The sequence below is a fragment of the Bos grunniens genome, chromosome 8 (genome assembly GCF_055505025.1).
Source record: "Bos grunniens cultivar Pamir isolate PY7600 chromosome 8, Bosgru_T2T1.0, whole genome shotgun sequence".
Classification (NCBI taxonomy): domain Eukaryota; kingdom Metazoa; phylum Chordata; class Mammalia; order Artiodactyla; family Bovidae; genus Bos; species Bos grunniens.
Genome location: NC_141172.1, coordinates 47093940 through 47116964, shown reverse-complemented (window position 1 = coordinate 47116964; position 23025 = coordinate 47093940). Strand labels below are relative to the sequence as shown.

The 23025-nt window shown below is 38.5% G+C and overlaps 2 protein-coding genes across 13 annotated transcripts in view; one reads left to right on the top strand and one right to left on the bottom strand.

Moving 5' to 3' along the window:
* The window catches only part of GDA (guanine deaminase), a 249691-nt gene that overhangs the window by 4269 nt on the left and 222397 nt on the right, over positions 1–23025 (bottom strand). For 4 of the 6 annotated variants that reach the window (XM_086415517.1, XM_086415515.1, XM_086415516.1 and 1 more), the window contains exons 10-13: positions 22016–22083; positions 6490–6636; positions 2906–3036; positions 1190–1217 (exon numbers count right to left, since the gene is read on the bottom strand). In XM_086415517.1, the coding sequence (XP_086271643.1) occupies positions 1190–1217; positions 2906–3036; positions 6490–6636; positions 22016–22083 (374 nt within the window). Of the gene's footprint in view, positions 1–1189; positions 1218–2905; positions 3037–6489; positions 6637–13540; positions 14509–19609; positions 20147–22015; positions 22084–23025 lie in introns of those variants that run through there. The other 2 variants (XM_086415520.1, XM_086415521.1) reach the window with 2 other exon arrangements.
* Positions 1–23025, top strand: part of LOC147367024 (uncharacterized) — a 123464-nt gene that overhangs the window by 86683 nt on the left and 13756 nt on the right. The gene's annotated exons all lie outside the window — the stretch shown is intronic.

The window sequence follows — 23025 nt, the reverse complement described above, 5'->3', positions numbered from 1 at the left end:
CTGAAATACATGCCTAAAACAGAATTCACGTAAAGTTGAATAGACCCTCCATCACTGTCCTTTTAGCTAGAATAAGTGTTTTCCATTTCCAGCCCCAGTTGTAAAAGAAATACTTATCTTTACGTCCCAAAATAATACTCAGCATGGTGAGATGAAGGGCTTCAAGAAATTGAACTTCACAAGAAATACCACGTGTCTCTTCCACTCCAAATTCACTCAGAACTCAGAGGTCACCCAATGGAGTGAGAGGAAGAATAGAATCTTCTATACTATTTACTTCTCTGTCTCTCTCAGTGAATAGAATTGAATGTGAGTATGGTAAAAAACAAACAAACAACAACAACAAAAAAAACTGGCTTCCCTGGTGGCTCAGTGGCAAAGAATCCACCTGCCATTGCAATGGGTTTGATCCCTGGGTTGGGAAGATCCCCTGGAGAAGGAAATGGCAACACTCCAGTATTCTTGTCTGGGAAATCCCATGGACAGAGGAGCCTGGTGGCCTACATTCCATGGGGTCACAAAAACGCTGGACACGACTTAGCAACTAAACAACATATTAAAAAAGCATGCATGGAAAGACTCCACCACATACTTATCACAATGTGGTGGGGCAGACCGAAGAAGGGTCAGAACAAGTGTAGGAGGAAGTATAGGATGATCTCGTCTTGCCTGCCATTCCTCAAGTTTAGGTTTTAATACTATGTTCTCAAAGAGCATGTTCATTTCAAATAGTGCCTTTAAATATTATACCATAAATGGGCTCAGTGCTGCTGCTGCTACTGCTGCTAAGTCACTTCAGTCGTGTCTGACTCTGTGCGACCCCATAGACGGCAGCCCACCAGGTTCCCCCGCCCCTGGGATTCTCCAGGCAAGAACACTGGAGTGGGTTGCCATTTCCTTCTCCAATGCATGAAAGTGAAAAGTGAAAATGAAGTCGCTCAGTCATGTCAGACTTTTGTGACCCCATAGACGGCAGCCTACCAGGCTCCTCCGCCCATGGGATTTTCTAGGCAAGAGTACTGGAGTGAGTTGCCATTGCCTTCTCCAGGGCTCAGTGCTAAGGAATGCTAAAAACAGTAAGTCTAAGCAAATGATCACACATAATGCTTAACATATGGTACAATATATGCAGAGAGCATACCAAGAGACAACAAAAGATTTTATTTAGCATAGAGACATATATACCTACCTAGATATAGGAACTTCTGGATAACAGCCTAAAATGAAAAATAAAGATAATAATAAAAAAGAGTATTTTCTGCACTTAGAAAAGCAAATTGACCATGAATAGTGGTTGGCAAAACCCAGAAATATAAACTTATTTCTCGATGGCAAAAATCTATTTTTATTTTTTTCTAAACACAGACTTTTTTTCTTTTGTATATATATATATATAGCCCACAGAGGAGAAAAATGTTGTACATTTCAATGCCCAAACTTATTTATATATTTACATAAAAGATGCTATCTTGATTATCACTATCTGTTTGCAGTTCCACATGTGAATTTCTTTAGTCTTGCATTCCATATCAAGGAGTTACAGTGAAAATATTTTTAATTTAAGCCCTAAAAAGGTCTTGAGATAAGATACATAATCCATCCATTTGACAGGTACTGTAATTCCCTCTGTTGTGTACATTAGCCTGGCTGGAACTTAGTCCCAGAAATGGACACACTGGTGTCTGTCTATTCCAATAACAGAGCTGGGTAAAGGGGAAGAAATTATTTGTCACCCACAATCCAGTATCCCAAGTCAAAATGCTAAACTATGGCCAAAAGTACATAACTCTACTCACTGGAACTAGCTTCTATGGCTAATAGTCACTGTCTCACTTAAGCTAGTATCCAATGAACACCCCAAAATCTACTTTTATTAATGGAAAAGAAATGGTCTTTTGCCTAAAAAAATAAAAGTACTGATTATTAACAAATGTTTTCCAGTGCCTGAAAGTTCTTAATATATAACCTTGAAATCTTCAGAGGGAAAGTGTTAACATAAATTAAATAATTTAATATAATAATATAAATATTTTAAGAGGTGTATAAGACAAGAAAAATGCCTAGATGAATGGGACTGAACCCTATTCCCAGAAACTCACTCTAATATTCCAGGAAATTCACTCAATCAATAAAAAGTAAAAGATTAAATAATATAAAAATAACTAATGCTATTAACTTCAAATAATCCAGCACTTTCCTTCTAAAAACTTCAGTATGTTACATATAATATCACACTTACTCTCATAAGTGGATCATTTTTAAATGGCAATAGTTAAATTTTAAGAAAAACTATCTCATAAAGAATTGTTATTAAAGTAAGAAGAACCAGTTTATTTTATATATACAAAACATGATAAGAGGGACAAAATAATGAAACTCACTTTCTTATAATTAAGAGAGTCAATGTAGCATTGTGATCAAGAACCCAGACCCCAAAAATCAGAAAGTCCTGGAATGGAATCCAAACTCTTGTCTATTAATTACTAGCCATGAGTTCTTAGGAAATCATTTAACCTTCCTTAAGTTTCACTGCCCCATAAACCACATGGTAATATTAATAGCACATTCCTCTCATTATAGTTCTGATAGTTAAACAAAAATTGATGTATGAAGGTGCATAATCCCATGCCATTTAGCACATACAAAGTGTGTTCAATAAGTGGTAACTATATTATGTTTTCTTAGAGTCAAGTACCTTCAAATATACAAATATATTCAAAATAGAAGTGTTTATTTATACCATTATTGTCATGAAATTATAATAACTTAAAAGGATCTAGCTTCCCTTATAAGAGTCTCCTCCATTCCATTAAACTTTTTCAGTGTCTCTTTTTTTTTCCTATAGGGAAGTTGTTATGACTAGTTCATGAAATAAATGCTTTTTGATCAACTTCCTTTTACATACCTCAGAAATCTCACCAACAAAATCTCCATAAAACAGGTCAATGGGAGAGTCAGATGCTTTGGGGTTGATCAGGAGGGCATCAAATTCCTTACCCACTTCAAAGTTTCCAATCTCTCTATCCAGCCCCAGGACTACAGGGTGGAATAAATTAACAAACAGTCAGTATCTCCAAGCTTTGGACCATGAAAATATCCCAATTTACAAGGACAGAATCTGCCAACATATCACTAGGAAAAAAAAAAATCAGTATCTTAATAATAAAGCATTCCAATAGACCGCAAGACTTCAATTTACAGAAAGCAGAGTAAGGAGAGGGAAAGCAAAATCTGAGAATAGAGGTCTCTTCAACACCCTGATCATATTAATAATTCTGATCGTATGTCTGTTTTGGCTCTACCAGTGCCCTTCACAGTCCAGTTGGTCTATGATTTCCATTCATCCCTCTAAGAAACGTGATGATTGACCTAATATCTTTCTTTTCCTCTCCTATTCACCTTCCAACATTCCAACTCCTTTCCTTCCCCGTTTTATTATTTTGTCCTATAAAATAGCTGATAAGATCTACTTTTGTGGCAGTGAAATGAACTTCAAATAAGTAAAAACTAATTATCTTTTTTTTTTTTTTGCATGTTTGTCAATGCAGGCATATCCATCCTAGGTTCCTTAAATGATTTGAATAGAAAAATATTCACTTCTGAAAGTAAATGGATCCTCATAACTCAAGAGTCCCAGTGCTTTAGAAAGCAGACTAATTTCTCCCTAACCTTAAAGATTTCCTGGTTGCCAGAGAAGAATGGTTCTTTACATAGGGCATATAGGTCAATAATGTCTATTGACTTGATCCATCTCACAGCTAGAATTCTTGTTCCATGAACAGTGGATGTTAAGGAAGAACATCTCTCATTTTTACGGTTTACTTTCAAAAGATGAGGGTAGCTGGTTTTCCTGGTCAGTGAGGGTATTGAATTTAAGCTCCTTAAAGCCAATAATGTGGATAGAGTGTTCCAAATGGAAGCATGCATGAGAGAAAGGTCAACTGGAGCGCAGCATGCTGTAGTTGAATTTTTACATGTATTTCTTTTATTCCGTCACTGTCAGGATACAGTCCTGTGTGAAAATATTAGACAATAACCGCTGCATTATATTTCTATGTATGGATATCCAAAAGTCTTTGGCAACGCTCTAAGCACACATTTAGAAATCCTGCTTGTTCTTAAATGGTTATTTAAAGGGTAACTCATTTATTCTGAGAAAAGAAAGAGACTTTTTAGCTGAAGAATTCTTATAGGAAGACAGAGGTGCAAACATAAATAGAAAAGTTAAAAAGCAGCCGGGTGACTTCTGATTGTGGGGAGAACTGAATGAAATAGAAAGTCACTAGAAATCTTCTCCCCCTTCGTTGATTACACTTGACATTTTTCATTTGACACTTGTCATTACACTTGACACTTGTCATTTTTCACTTGACAAATAGCATGACAAACATGAGTTTTTGATGACTGTATTCAACATAAAATTATTGTATGTTTAATAGGCCAGATAACCAGGTTCATTTGCCAGGATTTGACAAGGGTGTATGTGTGTGTGTGTGTGTTGTGTGTGTGTGTGTGTGTGTGTTATGTGTTATGTGTGTGTGTGTGTTATAGCCCCACTATGCCACTATGTAAGGGCTTCCCTGGTAGCTCAGACAGTAAAGAATCTACCCGCAATGCAGGAGACTTAGGTTCGATCCCTGGGTCAAGAAGATCCCTTGGAGAGGGAATAGCAACCCATTCTAGTATTCTTGCCTGGAAAATTCCATGGATAGAAGAGCCTGGGTGGGCTAGAGTCCATGGGGTTGCAAAGAACTTGGATATATATATATATATATATATATATATATATATATATATATAAACTAACTGGATTATTTGTTAGAATCTGGAGAGTTCTGGTATGAACTAACCAAAAAAAGACACAACTACTTTCAGTGAATTGTAAATTGATCTAAATTCACATTATTGCAGAGGGGCCTAACCGTGCTGGTAAGCAACTCAAATGCACTTTAAGAAATGCAATTTTACTGTCTCTGGAGCAGATGTTGGCTCTATGAAGGCAATTTGTCTTAATCTTGAGAGTGAATGTAAAGCTAGAAGAGTCCAGCTTTTAACAGGGAAGCGTTCATCTCATTCGCTCAGACTCTTGTGGAGACACAAGCTAAGGAAAAGAAATTCTGTAACAGTAACCTCAGAGGCCCAGAAAATAGATCTGGAAGCTGTACAGCAAGGTAGAAATAATTTGGTAAACACCCCATGCCAGCCTGGTCAGATAACAGGATCCTGATGAAACAACTCACAGTCGGCCTAGAATAAAAAAGCATTATTTAAATATAAGTCATTTACACCATGAAGTTAAGGTGGTAGGACAACTATGTGAACTCAGATGTGAAAGTGGGGAGTGTCACACTTGTTAAAAGTACAGAACCTTTAAAACTTAGAACTTTAGAAAATGAAGTCTTAAGACATGGGAAAATGCAAAGCATATGACCTTTTTCTTGAAATGTTCTTTATGGCATTCATCATAGCAGAACATTCAGAGAAGAGCCAAGAAGTTTCTCTTCCCAGGATACCCTGGCCTCCATCATACTTCATTTCTAAGATCTAGGGTATTTATCATAAATATCAAGATATATTAAAAAATATACACTTGCCTCAAGATCTATGTTTTTCTTTCTCACTAGCTACCTAAGGTTTCATGCTATGCTCATTATCATCCATCCACATTATATTACAATACTAAAGTGAAAGCAATACAGTTACCAAGTTCTATTTTTTCAGTAAAAATACAATTACATATGAGAACTGGGAAAAGCTGATGAACAATATTTGCATATCAACCAGCTGTATTTTTACAACTTTCTCTTTTGAAGGAGGCTTGTAATTAGTGTACTTAAGTATATAAACAAAATACATAGTCTAGGCTAAGCTTTATACAGGAAGGAAAAAAAGAGATTTATACAGGAAGATATTGCAGTGGAAAACATTGACCTGCACTCTGGCATCAGATTTCTAGGTTCAAATAATATACCGCAGCTTGACAGGTGTGTAAGCCTCACTCAGGTAACTGGTTGGTAAAATAGAATAAATAACAGTAGTTCTGAGGATTAAATAACAGCATCATAAAGCATGTTGCATAGTGCCTACCACATGGTAAGAAACCAGTACGTCTTGGCTATTATTATTATTACTACTCAGGCCAATACAGAGCACTTTACTTGACTTGATGGGAAAAAACCGATTAAAGAATTCATATGCATGTGACCAATGCAAGTATCCATTACAACAATATGATAACTGCATATTGAACATCTCTTCTGCCAAAAACAAGGAACTTACTATATTAATGATTCAAATCATTCAAATAATGATTTACCACATGCTTAAATGTGCACTTTACTTGCTAAACTTTGGGTATATTATGTGATATGCAAATCATGAATATGGGGATACATGCTGATGTCAGCATCATTAGCCTTCATACTTCAGCCACGGACGTAGATTGGTATGGTTGTACATTGTGTGAGAGAGAAAGAAAATGCTCATTACCTTGGCTGCCTCCAAGAGTAGCTAGTCTGAAGACTTCATTGAGGGTGAGGCTTTTTGCATTTATCTGATTAATTAAAAGGATATTGGAAACCATCACTGCTCTTCTGATTGCATCAAGCATGGATGATGAATAACCACCAGCCACATCTGTGGTAGAAAAAATAAACAGTAACCTTATGAGCTGGATTATTAGGTATATTGGGTTTTTTCTGTTTTTAATGATGGATATTCACTTTAATATACTTCAGAGAAAAGACCTTATCTACAAACACAGAATAGACACAGACTAATATTTAAAGGAATTCAAAACTTGCAATTAGTATCAAATAATACTTCTACTAGTTTTCTAGGGCTGCTGAAACAGATTACCACAAATGTGATGGTTCAAAACAGCAGAAATTTAGACTTCTCTGGTAGTCTGGTGGTTAAGACTCAGTGCTCCCACTGCCGAGGCATGGGTTCAATCCCTGGCTGGGGAACTAAGATCTCACATGTGTGGCCAAAAAAAAAAAAAAAAAAATCAGAAATGTATTCTCTCACAGTTTTGGAGGGCAGAAGTCTTAAAGTGTAGCAGGGCCACCATCCCTACAGTGTCTAGGGAAGAATCTTCCCTGATTTCTCCCAGTTTAAGGGGGCTCCTGGTATTCCTTGGTTTGTGGCAGTGTAGCTCCAGTGTCTGCCTCCATATTCAAATAGGCTTCTTCCTTCTGTGTCTTTATGCGCCTTCATTGCTTGTTCTTATAAAGACATTCATCATTGGATTCACCTTCATTCACAATGACTTCATCTTAAGAGCTTTACCTTAATTACATTTGCAAAGATCTTTATGCCAAATAAGGCCATATTTACATGTTCCTGGTAGATATTTCCTTTTGGGGGAGGTGGTACGGGGAGCACAATTCAACCCAGCACAAAACCCAAATGTTCAATAAAGTTAAGAGAAGAAACATCTTTGACTACTCCCTAAACTCTCAGAGAAACTGGTCAAATATGATTCCATTATAGATAACGTGAGATCTAAAATAAAGTCATAATTCTGTGCTCTAAAAACTTGTTCTGCTGCTACTAAGTCACTTCAGTCATGTCTGACTCTGTGCAACCCCATAGATGGCAGCCCACCAGGCTCCCCTGTGCTTGGGATTCTCCAGGCAAGAACACTGGAGTGGGTTGCCATTTCCTTCTCCAATGCATGAAAGTGAAAAGTGAAAGTGAAGTCGCTCAGTCGTGTCCCACTCTTAGCGACCCCATGGACTGCAGCCTGCTAGGCTCCTCTGTCCATGGGATTTCCCAGGCAAGAGTACTGGAGTGGGTTGCCATTGTCTTCTCCAAAAAACTTGTCCTAACTCTATTTTAATTCCAATGAGGACTTTGGGAATTAAATAGCTACTTCTTTATGATAATTTTTTCAGGAAGAGCTTTTAGAATGAACTAAAATATTCTGGAAAAATTAGTGTAATAAATGATCAGTGCTGATATAGACAGCTTTACATTTGTCACTGCCATCATTAGATGAGGAATGAGAATTTTTATAGTGTTTTAAATAAGTCCCTAATCATAATTAAATTGAAATACTGCCTTTGACAAGAATGAATATAGAAGTTAAATGAATTTGTATAAATGTCAAGTAAGCTAACATGTTTTATTAGAGGAAAAGTACATCTATAGTTAATCAGTTCAGTTCAGTTCAGTTCAGTCGTTCAGTTGTGTCCAACTCTTTGCGATCCCGTGAATTGCAGCACACCAGGCCTCCCTGTCCATCACCAACTCCCGGAGTTCACTCAAACTCACGTCCATTGAGTCAGTGATGCCATCCAGCCATCTCATCCTCTGTCGTCCCCTTCTCCTCCTGCCCCCAATCCCTCCCAGCATCAGAGTCTTTTCCAATGAGTCAACTCTTTGCATGAGGTGGCCAAAGTACTGGAGTTTCAGCTTTAGCATCAGTCCTTCCAAAGAAATCCCAGGGCTGATCTCCTTCAGAATGGACTGGTTGGATCTCCTTGCAGTCCAAGGGACTCTCAAGAGTCTTCTCCAACACCACAGTTTAAAAGCATCAATTCTTCGGCACTCAGCTTTCTTCACAGTCCAACTCTCACATCCATACATGACCACTGGAAAAACCATAGCCTTGACTAGACAGACCTTTGTTGGCAAAAAAATGTCTCTGCTTTTGAATATGCTATCTAGGTTGGTCATAACTTTCCTTACAAGGAGTAAGCGTCTTTTAATTTCATGGCTGCAGTCACCATCTGCAGTGATTTTGGAGCCCCCCAAAATAAAGTCTGCCACTGTTTCCACTGTTTCCTCATATATTTCCCATGAAGTGATGGGACCAGATGCCATGATCTTCGTTTTCTGAATGTTGAGCTTTAAGCCAACTTTTTCACTCTCCACTTTCACTTTCATCAAGAGGCTTTTGAGTTCCTCTTCACTTTCTGCCACAAGGGTGGTGTCGTCTGCATATCTGAGGTTATTGATATTTCTCCCGGCAATCTTGATTCCAGCTTGTGCTTCTTCCAGCCCACCATTTCTCATGATGTACTCTGCATATAAGTTAAATAAGCAGGGTGACAATATACAGCCTTGATGTACTCCTTTTCCTATTTGCAACTAGTCTTTTGTTCCATGTCCAGTTCTAACTGTTGCTTCCTGAACTGCATATAGGTTTCTCAAGAGGCAGGTCAGGTGGTCTGGTATGCCCATCTCTTTCAGAAGTTTCCACAGTTTATTGTGATCCACACAGTCAAAGGCTTTGGCGTAGTCAATAAAGCAGAATTAGATGTTTTTCTGGAACTCTTTTGCTTTTTCCATGATCCAGCAGATGTTGGCAATTTGATCTCTGGTTCCTCTGCCTTTTCTAAAACCAGCTTGAACATCAGGAAGTTCACGGTTCACATATTGCTGAAGCCTGGCTTGGAGAATTTTGAGCATTACTTTACTAGCGTGTGAGATGAGTGCAATTGTGCAGTAGTTTGAGCATTCTTTGGCATTGCCTTTCTTTGGGATTAGAATGAAAACTGACCTTTTCCAGTCCTGTGGCCACTGCTGAGTCTTCCAAATTTGCTGGCATATTGAATGCAGCACTTTCACAGCATCATCTTTCAGGATTTGAAATAGCTCAACTGGAATTCCATCACCTCCACTAGCTTTCACTAGTTCGTAGTGATGCTTACTAAGGCCCACTTGACTTCACATTCCAGGATGTCTGGCTCTAGGTGAGTGATCACACCATCATGATTATCTTGGTCATGAAGATCTTTTTTGTACAGTTCTTCTGTGTATTCCTGCCACCTCTTCTTAATATCTTCTGCTTCTATAGCTAATAAAATACATGTAATATTTCAAGAGTTCCTTTTGTCACGTCTTGGTAGACACATATAATTGTTAGTGCCTATGTATATTGCAAAGATCAAAAACAATAGCCCACTAAGTAATCTTAGATTGCAGTTTAATTTTATGTTCAGCTGTCTTATATGTCTTTAGATAAACTTGTATGATTTTTTTTTGTTTTAGAAAATACTTTGTTTTTTTCTTTTTTTTTAATTTTATTTTATTTTTAAACTTTACATAATTGTATTAGTTTTGCCAAATATCAAAATGAATCCGCTACAGGTATACATGTGTTCCCCATCCTGAACCCTCCTCCCTCCTCCCTCCCCATACCATCCCCCTGGGTCGTCCCAGTGCACTAGCCCCAAGCATCCAGTATCATGCATCGAACCTGGACTGGCAACTCGTTTCTTACATGATATTTTACATGTTTCAATGTCATTCTCCCAAATCTTCCCACCCTCTCCCTCTCGCACAGAGTCCATAAGACTGTTCTATACATCAGTGTCTCTTTTGCTGTCTCGTACACCGGGTTATTGTTACCATCTTTCTAAATTCCATATATATGCGTTAGTATACTGTATTTATGTTTTTCCTTCTGGCTTACTTCACTCTGTATAATAGGCTCCAGTTTCATCCACCTCATTAGAACTGATTCAAATGTATTCTTTTTAATGGCTGAGTAATACTCCATTGTGTATATGTACCACTGCTTTCTTATCCATTCATCTGCTGATGGACATCTAGGTTGCTTCCATGTCCTGGCTATTATAAACAGTGCTGCGATGAACATTGGGGTACACGTGTCTCTTTCCCTTCTGGTTTCCTCAGTGTGTATGCCCAGCAGTGGGATTGCTGGATCATAAGGCAGTTCTATTTCCAGTTTTTTAAGGAATCTCCACACTGTTCTCCATAGTGGCTGTACTAGTTTGCATTCCCACCAACAGTGTAAGAGGGTTCCCTTTTCTCCACACCCTCTTTAGCCAGAATAGTATTGCTAGAGACTCATCCAGTTCCTTGACAAGTTTTACTCATCTACTTAGTCCACTTTAACATACAGTAACCATCCATTAACCTTTCATTTTATCATAGCATCCAACTAATAAAACACATATGATTTGAAATACTTTGTCTATTGATTTTTTTCTTTATTACTAGAACAAAGAAAATGTTCAATCTATAGGCAGAATAAAATGCTAGTACTACATGGTATGGAAATAAGTAAAGATTGAATATATATTTCAAAATATATAAGAAGCAGCTAAGAAAACCATATAAGAATAAAAACTTGAGCCAGGGGGCAATAGAAAAATAAAAAGAAGTAATTCTATATGTATGTGTTCATCCTATTCATTCATTCATTTATCAACAGATTTACTGAGCACCCTCTTTGTACTTGATTTATTACAGCAATCATAAATAAAAGTTACAGGTACTGCATGAGACTACTATCTTATGGAGAAGGAAAAGAGACATACAAAGAAACAAATATTAATAATAAACCATGTTCAGTTAGTGATAAAGAAAATGGAGGTAGAAAGCCATTGTGACAGGATGGTCAGAGAAGACATCATTAAGTCAACAACATTTAAACTAGGACAAAAATGAGAACCATGTTTAGAGAGACATAAAGGGTATTCCAGGCAGAGGAGCAAAGGCACTCAGGTCTTTTGGCAGGAGGGAGTGTGATTCACAGAGGGGATGAAAAGGGAGCACTGTAGGGAGGAGAGCAGCACGAGGTGGGGCTGGGAGGTGGAGAGATGTCACACCATGCAGAACTCTGGCCTCACAAAGAGGTTTGCATATTCAAAATCACACTGAAGGTGGTAATCAGGAAGGAGTGAAATAGTCATATTTTCATTGTGATTCTTTTGAAAAGAGAATACTGGATTAGAAGGGCCCAGGAATATGAGACCATTAGGAAGCTGCTGCTAAGTCGCTTTAGTTGTGTCCGACTCTGTGTGACCCCATAGACAGCAGCCTACCAGGGGCCCCCGTCCCTGAGATTCTCCAGGCAAGAACACTGGAGTGGGGTGCCATTTCCTTCTCCAATGCATGAAAGGAAAAGTGAAAGTGAAGTCTCTCAGTGGTGTCTGACTCTTCACAACCCCATGGACTGCAGCCTACCAGGCTCCTCCATCCATGGGGTTTCCCAGGCAAGAGTATTGGAGTGAGGTGCCATCGCCTTCTCCAATTAGGAAGCTAGTGCAGGAGTTTAAGCAAGAAGCAATGGCTTCTTGTATGCTTGTATGAGGTGTTCAGTTCAGTCGCTCTGTCGTGTCCAACTCTTTGTGACCCCATAAATCGCAGCACACCAGGCCTCCCTGTCCATCACCAACTCCCGGAGTTCACTCAGACTCACGTCCATTGAGTCATTGATGCCATCCAGCCATCTCATCCTCTGTCATCCCCTTCTCCTCCTGCCCCCAATCCCTCCCAGCATCAGAGTCTTTTCCACTGAGTCAACTCTTTGCATGAGGTGGCCAAAGTATTGGAGTTTCAGCTTTACCATCAGTCCATCCAATGAACACCCGGGACTGATCTCCTTTAGGATGGACTGGTTGGACCTCCTAGCAGTCCAACAGACTCTCAAGAGTCTTCTCCAACACCACAGTTCAAAAGCTTCAGTTCTTTGGCGCTCAGCTTTGTTCACAGTCCAACTCTCATGACCACTGGAAAAACCATAGCCTTGACTAGACAGACCTTTGTTGGCAAAGTAATGTCTCTGCTTTTTAATATGCTATCTAAGTTGGTCATAACTTTCCTTGGAAGGAGTAAGCATCTTTTAATTTCAAGGCTGCAATCACCATCTGCAGTGATTTTGGAGGTGTATGAGGCATTTAAGAGAACAGGCTTAGATGTTTGAAGGTATAATAAAGTTTGGGGATTGTATGAGGAGGGATCAAGGAGAAAGGAGAAAGTAAGCAATTGAAAATACAGGTTTGGAATTCAAAGAGGAATCTGGGCTGGATATAAAAATCTGAGTCATCTGCATATATGTAGCCCATGTAAAATCATGGTTGCAGATGATGACTCCTAAGAAGAGAGTTGAAAAGAGGAGAGAGCCTAGGTCTGAGCCTTGAGGAAAGCTTTTGAATGGCCAGGAAGAGAAGGGACCTTCTGAGAAGATGAAGGAGGGCAGGCAAGAAAGGAAGAAGGGAAACAAAACTAGTGTGGTGTCACTGAATCCAAGGAAAGAGTATTTGGACAAGAAGTCCAGTGCGATAAAGACAGACTAGTCTTTTGGAGTTGTCAGCAAAAGAGATTGTGTGTGTGCGTGTGTGTGTGTGTGTGTTAGTCACTCAGTCTTGTCTGACTCTTTGTGACCCCATGGACTGTAGCCCTCCAGGCTCTTCTGTCCATGGGATTCTCCAGGCAAGAATACTGGAGTGGGTTGCCATTTCCTCCTCCAAAAGAGATGGTAGTGTGGTAACAATCCAGGGTAGAAAGGACAAGGATAGTAACTATGTATGGTGGTAAGAAGCCAGGCTGAAGTGGATGGAGGAATAGAAGAGTGCCTGGGAGGCAGTAGCAGTGTGAGTACCTACTCAATGAAGTTTTGCTGTGAAGGGGGATAGAGAAGTGGGGCAGGAGCCAGAAGAGGGTGTCTAATTAACAGAGAGGTTTTCTTCACACCTCTGCTTAAAAGATCAGGAGGTCTACAGAATTTTTGTATGCTGAAGGAATGATCCAGGAGGGAGGAGGTAACAATGATACAGGAGAGTTACTGGCCAGTGGAATTGATTTATTGAGATCAAGGGAGAGGAGAGAGTACAGAACACACCTCAGGGTATGTTTGTTTTTGACTTAGATTGGAAGAGAAATTTTTTTCAGCTGCAGCAAGAAAAAGAAGAGAAAATGCAAGCAGATGGAGGAAGGTATGTAATTTAGTGGTGGGAACATAAAGGAAAGGCTTCTGATTGTATCTGTTTTCTCAATGACTGATGAGATAAGGCCATTAGCTGGAAGCGAGGAGGGTATGATTTGGGATAAAATATTTAGGAAGAAATAGGTAAGTCTGTCTTGGAATATGGGAACATATTAGAGAAACATAATTGTCTATTTGGGTAGTGCTAAGGGCCACTTAGGTTTTGAAAGCAACATTTAAAATGAAACCACTAGAAAAATTTTTTCCGGCAACATCCAGCTGCTCAACTGTAAACACTGAGAAGGGAAAGAGCTGAGACAGCCAAGAGGGGTGGGCTTGTCAAAAATTAATTAAAAATTTAAAAAATGAGGGAGGGATGGTGGAAGGAAAGCAAGGAAGGAAAAAGAGAGGGACATGAGAAATGAGGAAGTTTCAAGGAATGATTATAGTGAATACTCTGGCATCTAAGATGTGTAGATTAGGAAAAGAATAATGAATTTTGAAAAAGCATGTAATCACTGGATTGGAGTCTACAAGTTGATCAAAGAATATTGCTTTTGAATTAATTGAAGTAAGTTAGAAGGATAGGAATTTGTCCCTAGAGAGTGGCATCCTAGCTCCATGTACATTGTTTTGATGAGTTTGTAGGTCTTGTTGACATAAACTTGTTCCATATTTTTTCAGGTTACTGCTTTGTTTTTTGATAATTTGCTATTTCCTTTTTCTTGAGATAAGGAAATTTTATACACTCATAATTTTGCTCCCACTTGCCAAATACATCTTCATCCTTTCAACCTTACACATAAACCACAACTTCTTGGTTTCTGTTAATAGAATCAGAAAGTAAAACAATTTTTAGTACTTGGGAAGTTCTTTCTTGCAGCCTGTACATTATTTTAAGATTTTATGATAAAATATTAAAGACATTCAAATGATACAGGGAAAATATAATACCAAAACTCAAGGACCTAACACTCAGTTTCAAAGACAGTATTATATATTCAGGTCCCAGGAACCTCTTCCCAGAGGGAAATACCTTGATTTATGTTGCCATTTTGATTTTTCAAGTGTTTATATTATTGTTTATTAAAGCTGTTAGACCAGTTTAAAACTCATAGTCTGATAGTTTTTCAAAAAGGTATTACTTTTAACATTGTACACATTCTGTCATTTTTTAAACTCCTTTACAACTTTTTTTCATATTTCTGTTTTAAATGATTTTAGCCTTCCCTGACATCTTGTTGTATCATACTTTCCTATACCATGACCCTTCACTTTGCCTCATCACTCATTGAATCATATAGATTTTCAAGTAATTTTTTCAAAGGATTCATGGGGAGAATATTTTCCAAACCTTTGTACATTTGAGAATTTTGTTGCCTTCACACATAAGGGAGAATGTGGCCCAATATAATATTCTTGAATAACAACCACTTTCTCTCCAAACTCTTGTTCTTGATATTTTGCAGGCCAACAAAAATTGGTTTTTAACTGTTTTACTTATAAATGACTTTTCCCCCTGCCTCAGCGTTTTAGAACTTTCTTTTCTTTTTCTTTATAATTCAAATATTTTGCCACAATTGGTTCAGTTATGGTTTAGCCCAGAAGAGGGTAAGTTCTTTCATTATGATATTCAGTATTGAAAAGCAGAGACATTACTTTGACAACAAAGGTCCGTCTAGTCAAGGCTATGGTTTTTCCAGTGGTCATGTATGGATGTGAGAGTTGGACTGTGAAGAAGGCTGAGCGCCGAAGAATTGATGCTTTTGAACTGTGGTGTTGGAGAAGATTCTTGAGAGTCCCTTGGACTGCAAGGAGATCCAACCAGTCCATTCTGAAGGAGATCAGCCCTGGGATTTCTTTGGAAGGACTGATGCTAAAGCTGAAACTCCAGTACTTTGGCTACCTCATGCGAAGAGTTGACTCATTGGAAAAGACTGATGCTGGGAGGGATTGGGGGCAGGAGGAGAAGGGGACGACAGAGGATGAGATGGCTGGATGGCATCACTGACTCGACGGACCTGAGTCTGAGTGAACTTTGGGAGTTGGTGATGGACAGGGAGGCCTGGTGTGCTGCGATTCATGGGGTCGCAAAGAGTCGGACACGACTGAGCAACTGAACTGAACTGAACTGAAGCTCAGAAAAGATTTGTTCTTCAGAGCTCTGATGGTTGCTTCTGTTCCATTAGTTCTGGATCCTTAGTCAGGAAAATCCCATTTGCTGGTGCCATGCTCTCTTTATCTTCCATGTAGATTGTTCTCAAACACCCTCTTTGATCTTTGGTCAACTTCATTCTCTACATCACTGATTTAATTTTCCACAACAATAATTCTGCTTCTCATGGCTAGCTATGTGGTTTGTTTGTTTTTTTTAACTGAGGGATAATTAGGGTATCATAAAATGCTCAGAACTTGTGTTCAGTTTGATGAATGTTAATAACTATATATAGCCATTCAAGTACCTTTCTAAAAACAAGATATTAAACATTTCCCTCACCCCAGCAAGGTCCCTCATGGCCCTTTTCAGTAGTTTCCTTCCCCACACTCACCCCAAATCTTGACAACCACTTTTTTTAATTGATGTTTTATTTTTAATCACTTTTTATTGGAGTATAACTGCTTTACAATGCTGTGTTAGTTTTTACTGTATGGTAAAGTGAATCAGCTTTATGTATACATATATCCCTCTCTTTTTTGGATTTCCTTCCCATTTCAGTCACCACAGAGCACACCCCAGTGTTCACTGCATTGCTGTTTACAATAGCCAGGACACGGAGGCAACCTAAACATTCATCAACAGACGAATGGGCAAAGAAAATGTTGTGCGTATATACAAAGGAACACCACCCAGCCACAAAAAAGGAACGAAACTGGGCCATTTGTAAAGATGTGGTTGGACCTAGAGACCACCCTACGGAATGAAGTCAGTCGGAAAGGAAGGGCCACACCTCTTAACAAGAAAACTAGTTAGAAAAATATATGAGCCACTTTGGACAGAATAAAGTGCACATGGCAAATATGAACGTCTACCTGCTTTTGCTTGGCAACCGTTTTCTGATTTCTGTCAATGTAGGTTAGCTCTGTTGCTGCTAACCTGGACAGTCTGTTGGCCCTGGACTTCATACATATGGGACCATACAATGTGTGCTCTTTTGTGCTTGGCTTTTTTCACTTAACGAAATGACTTTTAAATGAAAATGTTTTATTTTATTGAAGTAGAGTTGATGAATAGTATTGTGTCAATTTCTGCTGTATGGGAAAAGAAAACATTTTTTTTTCATATTCTTTTCTATTATGGTTTATCACAGGATATTGAATATAGTTCCCTGTGCTATGCAGTAGGACCCTGCTGTTTATGCATTCCAAATGTAATAGTTTGCATCTGCTAACCCCAAACTCCCAGTCCATTCCTCTCCCTCGGCAGCTACAAGTCTACTTTCTATGTCTCTGAGCCTGTTTCTGTTTTGTAGATAGGTTCATTTGTGTCATATTTTAGATTCTACATATGAGGGATACCATATGGTATTGTCCTCTTTCTGACTTCTTCACTGGGTTTGATCATTTCTAGGTCCATCCATAGTGCTTCAGGGCATTACTTCAGTCTTCTTTAATGGCTGAGCAGTATGCCATCGTATGTATTACCACATTGTTTTTACCCATTCATCTGTCAACATTTAGGTTGCTTCCAGTCTTGACTATGGTAAATAGTGCTGCTATGAACATAGAGGTGCATGTGTCTTTTTGTATTATAGTTTTGTGTGGATATATGCCCTGGAGTGGGATTGCTGGATCATATGGCGACTCTCTTTAGTTTTCTGAGGAACCTCCATACTCCTTTCCCTGTAACTGCACCAAGTTACCCTCCCACAAAGTGTATGAGGGTTCCTTTCTCACCACACCCTCTCCAGTATTTTTAACAAAATATTTTTGTTTTGTATATATCAATGATTTGTTCTTTTTTTAAAAAAGAATGATGAATGGTGTTTCTTTGTATGAATATGCTGCATCTGCTTATCTGTCCTCCTTTAGAAGGTTTTTAAACTTTATTTCCAGTTTGGGGCTATTATTAATAGATCAGATCAGATCAGATCAGTCACTCAGTCGTGTCCGACTCTTTGCGACCCCATGAATCGCAGCACGCCAGGCCTCCCTATCCATCACCAACTCCCAGAGTTCACTGAGACTCATGTCCATTGAGTCAATGATGCCATCCAGCCATCTCATCCTCTGTCATCCCCTTCTATTCCTGCCCCCAATCCCTCCCAGCATCAGAGTCTTTTCCAATGAGTCAACTCTTCACATGAGGTGGCCAAAGTACTGGAGTTTCAGCTTTAGCATCATTCCTTCCAAAGAAATCCCAGGGCTGATCTCCTTCAGAATGGACTGGTTAGATCTCCTTGCAGTCCAAGGGACTCTCAAGAGTCTTCTCCAACACCACAGTTCAAAAGCATCAATTCTTTGGCACTCAGCCTTCTTCACAGTCCAACTCTCACATCCATACATGACCACTGGAAAAACCATAGCCTTGACTAGACGGACCTTTGTTGGCAAAGGAATGTCTCTGCTTTTGAATATGCTATCTAGGTTGGTCATAACTTTCCTTCCAAGGAGTAAGCGTCTTTTAATTTCATGGCTGCAATCACCATCTGCAGTGAGTTTGGAGCCCAGAAAAATAAAGTCTGCCACTCTTTCCACTGTTTCCCCATCTATTTCCCATGAAGTGGTGGGACCAGATGCCATGATCTTCGTTTTCTGAATGTTGAGCTTTAAGCCAACTTTTTCACTCTCCACTTTCACTTTCATCAAGAGGCTTTTGAGTTCCTCTTCACTTTCTGCCATAAGGCTGGTGTCATCTACATATCTGAGGTTATTGATATTTCTCCCGGCAATCTTGATTCCAGCTTGTGTTTCTTCCAGTCCAGCGTTTCTCATGATGTACTCAGCATATAAGTTAAATAAGCAGGGTGACAATATATAGCCTTGACAAACTCCTTTTCCTATTTGGAACCAGTCTGTTGTTCCATGTCCAGTTCTAACTGTTGCTTCCTGACCTGCATATAAGTTTCTCAAGATGCAGATCAGGTGGTCTGGTATTCCCATCTCTTTCAGAATTTCCCACAGTTTATTGTGATCCACACAGTCAAAGGCTTTGGCATAGTCAATAAAGCAGAAATAGATGCTTTTCTGGAACTCTCTTGCTTTTTTGATGATCCAGCAGATGTTGGCAATTTGATCTCTGGTTCCTCTGCCTTTTCTAAAACCAGCTTGAACATCTGGAAGTTCATGGTTCACGTATTGCTGAAGCCTGGCTTGGAGAATTTTGAGTATTACTTTACTAGCGTGTGAGATGAGTGCAATTGTGCAGTAGTTTGAGCACTCTTTGGCATTGCCTTTCTTTGGGATTCGAATGAAAACTGACCTTTTCCAGTCCTGTGGCCACTGCTGAGTCTTCCAAATTTGCTGGCATATTGAGTGCAGCACTTTCACAGCATCATCTTTCAGGATTTGGAATAGCTCAACTGGAATTCCATCACCCCCACTAGCTTTGTTTGTAGTGATGCTTTCTAAGGCCCACTTGACTTCACATTCCAGGATGTCTGGCTCTAGGTCAGTTTTCACACCATCGTGATTATCTGGGTCATGAAGATCTTTTTTGTACAGTTCTTCTGTGTATTCTTGCCATCTCTTCTTAACATCTTCTGCTTCTGTTAGGTCCATACCATTTCTGTCCTTTATCGAGCTCATCTTTGCATGAAATGTTCCTTTGGTATCTCTGATTTTCTTGAAGAGATTCCCTAGTCTTTCCCATTCTGTTGTTTTCCTCTATTTCTTTGCATTGATCGCTGAAGAAGGCTTTCTCATCTCTTCTTGCTATTCTTTGGAACTCTGCATTCAGATGTTTATATCTTTCCTTTTCTCCTTTGCTTTTCGCTTTTCTTCTTTTCACAGCTATTTGTAAGGCCTCCCCAGACAGCCATTTTGCTTTTTTGCATTTCTTTTCTATGGGGATGGTCTTGATCCCTGTCTCCTGTACAATGTCACAAACCTCATTCCATAGTTCATCAGGCATTCTATCTATCAGATCTAGTCCCTTAAATCTATTTCTCACTTCTACTGTATAATCATAAGGGATTTGATTTATTAATAAAACTATTATAAATATTCTTGTATAACTATATGTGTTTATTTCTCTAGGGTAAATACCCAAAATGAAATTACTGAGTCATATGTAGATGTATTTTCAACTTTAGAGAACTATTTGGCAGTTTCTTATAAAGTGGTTGTACCATGTAGTCTCCCTCCAGTAGTGTATAGAGATTTACATGATTATTTTTTCTTTTTCAGTTTTCTTCTTCCGTTTTCATTTTTTCCTTTTCCATCAAAACTCAAGGTCTTTTCATGGGGCCATGTCTTCTTGTCCTCTAAGGATGATAGCAATATTCTGAACTCTTATTCTAGATCCTAAAAACATGGGAGATATGTTCATCCTCTTATTATTTTTGATACCACTTTCTCTTGTTTTGTAATGGTTTTGTGAAGCGTCATGCACGTTTCTCATATTTAACAATTAAGAAATGAGAAAGTTCAGATCTGCCTCTATTTGTTATAGAGTGAATGATCCACTTTTAGACCTACACTCTTGGCACAATGTAAGTTAAACAGTCTTTTTAAAAAAAAAAGTTAAACAGTCTTAAAGTTCAAAGGAAAAGAACAAGTTTATGGATAAAGGTCATGTTTAGGAAATAGTTTTATATAGGATGGCTATGTAAAATGCAACAGCATCTTCCAAGTTAACATATGAGAATATATCCTATTAAATCAAACCTTTAATCAGGAAACCAATGTTATTCGTTCCCTTTTAAGCCAATCTTTATTGACTAGGGCAACTTGCCAGGTATCTGCTAACCACATCACATGCATTTTTTTCATTTAAGCCTCAAAACAAGCATGTAGCATATATATTGTTATAATTATTGTTCTTGTATGGAAATTAGGACATGAATCTTTAGAAAATTAAGGTATTTTGCTTAAGTGATGGCTAAGTGACAGAGCTCTACATAATCATTTTAGATCATTACTATGCAACCCAAACTCAAGAACTGGAAGTCATGTGAGGAAATAAAGTTGTGGAGACCAAACTCCAACATCTGAGTTTTGCCTTTCTACTAAATTTTCCATTGACAAAAACTCTTGACCACTTTTTTTCTTATCCATTAAAGGTTTTCTGTCAGAGTAAAAACAACTGGTTTCTTACCTTAATACCTGAAACTATATCCAAGTATTACACAATCTCAGTGATTCAAGGCTTAAATTCAAATTAAAAAAAAAAAACAAAAAAACCTCAATTGCTTTGATTCATGTAAAACTGAGGAGAACCTCTAATCTAGCACACCTCTTTAAAATTATAAATGAATCATATTTTATTATTGTAGTCTTACCAATATTGTTTGGTATAAACTGAGACTTGAGTTGTTGCAAAAAATGATGAAAAGCATTATTTTCAATTTGCAAACATCCTGGTGCTCTTACAAATCAGTAAAACAAATGAATCAAGAATGAAAAATAAGACCTTGTGCCCCAAAGCCATTTAAAAAAAATTTTTTAGTTCATTCATACCCAATGATAAAATAAAGGTCATAGCAGAGGCCTAGACATTTGGGCCTGACTCCCTTCCAAAGTGAGCAGCACTACACATACTCAGGAAAAGCAATTCAAATGTACTCTGAGAAAAAGGGTACATCACTAATTCATCAGCCACCTAGATTGTCCTTCAGCCTAGCAAACATCAGACTGCCTGTGGGAATCAGAATCTCATTTTGTTAAAAACTTCTTAAAAGCAAAGCACGTTTTTTAATATATCTCAGAGTTCTCCATTATGGCATAGACTGAATTTGTGCTCACTATTCACAAGGTCGAATAATTTTCTTTTGAGACAGTATTTGTGATGACACAGTTATTGAAGACTAAAAACATAAAAATCCAAGCCATTGAAATTTAGCAAGAAGGACAAAACAAAAAGGAAAAAAAAGAACAAGGACTTTTTAAAAAGAATCTCTAAAGCACTTGAGAAGGGCTTATCCTTTATAGCCCTGTGTCTGAATATAAACATGGATAATGGCTTTCAAGAGGTTAATGCCACCAAAACTTTTCCCTTTGCATATATTTTCTTACTGCTTCCAACTTCACTATTTTATTAGCATAAGATGTGACTGCCAGAAAATAAAACTAAGTTTTTTAAATCATACAACTGTTACTTGAAAATTAGTCACAGTAGAAAGTTGTGCACTTTATCAACCACTTTGCCATGGCTCTTAATGGGAAGCTACTAACCTGTACCCAGCCCTGTCTTCACTCCATGTTTCAGGACCTCTGGCACATTGAGCAGGCCGCTGCTGAGCCTGCAGAGAGAGGAGACGGTCAGAAAAAGGAGACCCCCACATGGGTCAAACAAGAGAAGGACACTAACAGTAACAATGGTGATGTCACTGAAAATTGTGATTCCCATTGTCTCAGCTCTAATGCTGACACAAACACATTAGTCACATCTGACCATCTGAGTCCTGGAGTGAAAAAGGATAAAAAACCTTGAGCAGAGGTTCCTATTAGGAGAGCACAAAACAGCAAGAATTAGAAAGGAGAGCAGGGGATTATGTGTAAGGAAAAATAAATAAGAACTTAAATCTTGCAATTAGTTCAATGGTTTTACCGAGTTTATATTTATTTTTCAGCTTTCAGTTCAGTTCAGTTGCTCAATTGTGTCCGACTTTTTATGACCCCATGAATTGCAGCACGCCAGGCCTCCCTGTCCATTACCAACTCCTGGAGTTCACTCAGACTCACGTCCATCAAGTCTGTGATGCCATCCAGCCATCTCATCCTCTGTTGTCCCCTTCTCCTCCTGCCCCCAATCCCTCCCAGCATCAGAGTCTTTTCCAATGGGTCAGCTCTTTGCATGAGGTGGCCAAAGTACTGGAGTTTCAGCTTTAGCATCATTCCTTCCAAAGAAATCCCAGGGCTGATCTCCTTCAGAATGGACTGGTTCAGCTTTACAAACAACTTATTGACCAGAGACATATTAATGCATCTTTTGTTACCTGAATGTTATTGATTAGAGATATTTCAAAATTCACTTATATAACAAATCACCAGCCACAAGCATTAGTTTCTGCAAAAGTCCCGTGGTCAATAATGTGTTAAGATATAAATGACAAAATTATAGGATATTTAAAGTATACAACATGATGATTTGATGTATGTATACACTGGGAGAGGATTTCTCCCCATTGAAACATCTATCACCTCATGTATATTTACCTTTTTTTGTTGTTGAGAACCTACAA